We start from the raw sequence: 1,896 nt of genomic DNA, 5'->3' as shown, positions 1-1,896 counted from the left end.
CCCTTCCCTTGGCACGGCATGGGGGTGTTGTTGGCTGTGGGGTCGCTGAGGGCTGAGGGGGGTGTCCAGAGAAGGGCAATGGAGCTGGTGAGGAGTCTGGAGAACGAATGTTATGAGGAGTGGCTGAGGGAACTGGGGTGGTTTAGTCTGGAGAAAAGGAGTCTGAGGGGAGACCTTATCACCCTCTACAGCGACCTGAAAGGGGGTCGGTCTCTTCTCCCCAGTAACAGGCGATAGGACAAGAGGAAACAGCCTCAAGTTGCTCCAGGGGAAGTTTAGGGTGGATATTAGGAAAAATTTCTTCACATAAAGGGTTATCAAGCATTGGAACAGGCTGCACAGCAAAGTGGTTGAGTCTCCATCCCTGGAAGTGTTTAAAAGACGGGCAGATGTGCTGAGGGATATGGCTTAGTGGTAACTTGGCAGTGGTAACGGTTGGACTCGATGGTCTTAAAGGTCTCTTCCAACCGTTATGGTTCTGTGAGGGCCCCGACAGGTGAGGAGACACCACCACCGGGAAATAATGCCGCAGAGAAACACCCCATGGGCATGTGGCTGGGTGCGAGGGACGCCGGGTGCCATGCTGCATCATGGGGTGACATGGCGCTGGGACGCGGTCATGGTGCTGGGACGCGGCCCCGGCGCACGGTGCAGGGAGGGTTGGGTTTGTTCTGGCCAGCAGCTGAGGACATGGGCCTGGGCGGCAGCTCGAGGGTTATCACGGTCCCCTCTGCTCCCTGGCAGGGTCAAAGGCACCGAGCCCATCCCTGACACAGAGTTACTGCCCTCAAGCAGTGGGTATTCCCTTATTAATTCTCCCTAGACATTGGGGAGAAAAAAAGCCCCTCAGATCTAACCTGAATCTTACTGTTTGATCTTGGAACCAGTTGCTGTTCATTTGGTTGGTTTTTTGTTGGTTTTTTTTTTTTCCTTTTCTAGATGTGACTTTGCACCTCATCTTTGCTGAACTTCACATGCCAATTTTCAACTATTTCCCAATTTCTCAAAATCATTTTGATCATCCCAAGTGCGTGAAATCACCGTAATTAATTTTTTAATTAAATTATATTTTTCTGAAGAGCTTGAAGTCTGTATTAGTGCTGATCCTGTAAAACCCATGGCAGGATTTGCATCAGCCTTGCTCGGAAGTGCGGAAGGCTTCACGCGAGCGCCTGCGTTACCTGTGGAGTTTTCTTTCCGAACACTGCCCGTAACACCTCCACCACCCGGCGCTGTAAAGCACCACGACGTTCCTTCATGCTTTGCTATTTTGGAATGATTTAACAACCCACTGGAAGTCTCGGAAGAGTGTAATTGAAATCAGTGCAAGACAACTTGTGTGAATTTTCAGTCTTAATATCCTGCAGTGTGGGCTTTGGGGGTGGGATGGAGGTTTACAGAACGGGGGAGAACTGGTCTGTCTTCCACATTCTTTATGTTGCTCCAGTTGCATCGAGAAGGCAAACGGGTACACTGGAGCCCATTCACTGCAGATTTCCCCGGCGTGGTCGCATGGAGCAGGCCAGAATAGAAACGGCGAGCTGGCTGGCTGCAGTTTGAGTTTATTACTTTGACTTTTCATAGCTGTGAAATTGCTACCTGCCCTTCTCCCTCCCATAACTTGGTTTAGGACAAATCCACCACGACCAAAAACAGCTTTTCAAAGCGAATAATGCAAATTACAGGAGTTACCTGTAATCTTTCCAGCTGATTTGCAGGCAGATGTCGATTTATTCTATTTTATTTCTTTTCAGGGCTTAACTGATTCCGCAGAGAACGCTCAAAGATGATGAGACTCTCCTGTCCGGGACAACTGGAGGCGCACGAAGACGTACCGGGGCAGCAGGCTGTGCGGCGTGCCGTTACCCGCACATCACATAACCCCCCCGGTGCCCG

At 50.6% G+C, this 1,896-nt stretch overlaps 1 protein-coding gene across 1 annotated transcript in view; it reads left to right on the top strand.

Moving 5' to 3' along the window:
- Nucleotides 1-444: 444 nt before the first annotated feature.
- ANKRD40 (ankyrin repeat domain 40) overlaps nucleotides 445-1,896 on the top strand; it is a 9,448-nt gene continuing 7,996 nt past the window's right edge. The window contains exon 1 of the mRNA XM_009880212.1: nucleotides 445-659. Within this exon, the coding sequence (XP_009878514.1) occupies nucleotides 445-659 (215 nt within the window). The remainder of the gene's footprint in view (nucleotides 660-1,896) is intronic.

Source organism: Charadrius vociferus, unplaced genomic scaffold, assembly GCF_000708025.1.
Source record: "Charadrius vociferus isolate BGI_N301 unplaced genomic scaffold, ASM70802v2 scaffold260, whole genome shotgun sequence".
Taxonomy (NCBI): domain Eukaryota; kingdom Metazoa; phylum Chordata; class Aves; order Charadriiformes; family Charadriidae; genus Charadrius; species Charadrius vociferus.
Note: the sequence above shows the minus strand (reverse complement) of the source record. Positions and strands in the feature narration are given on the sequence as shown.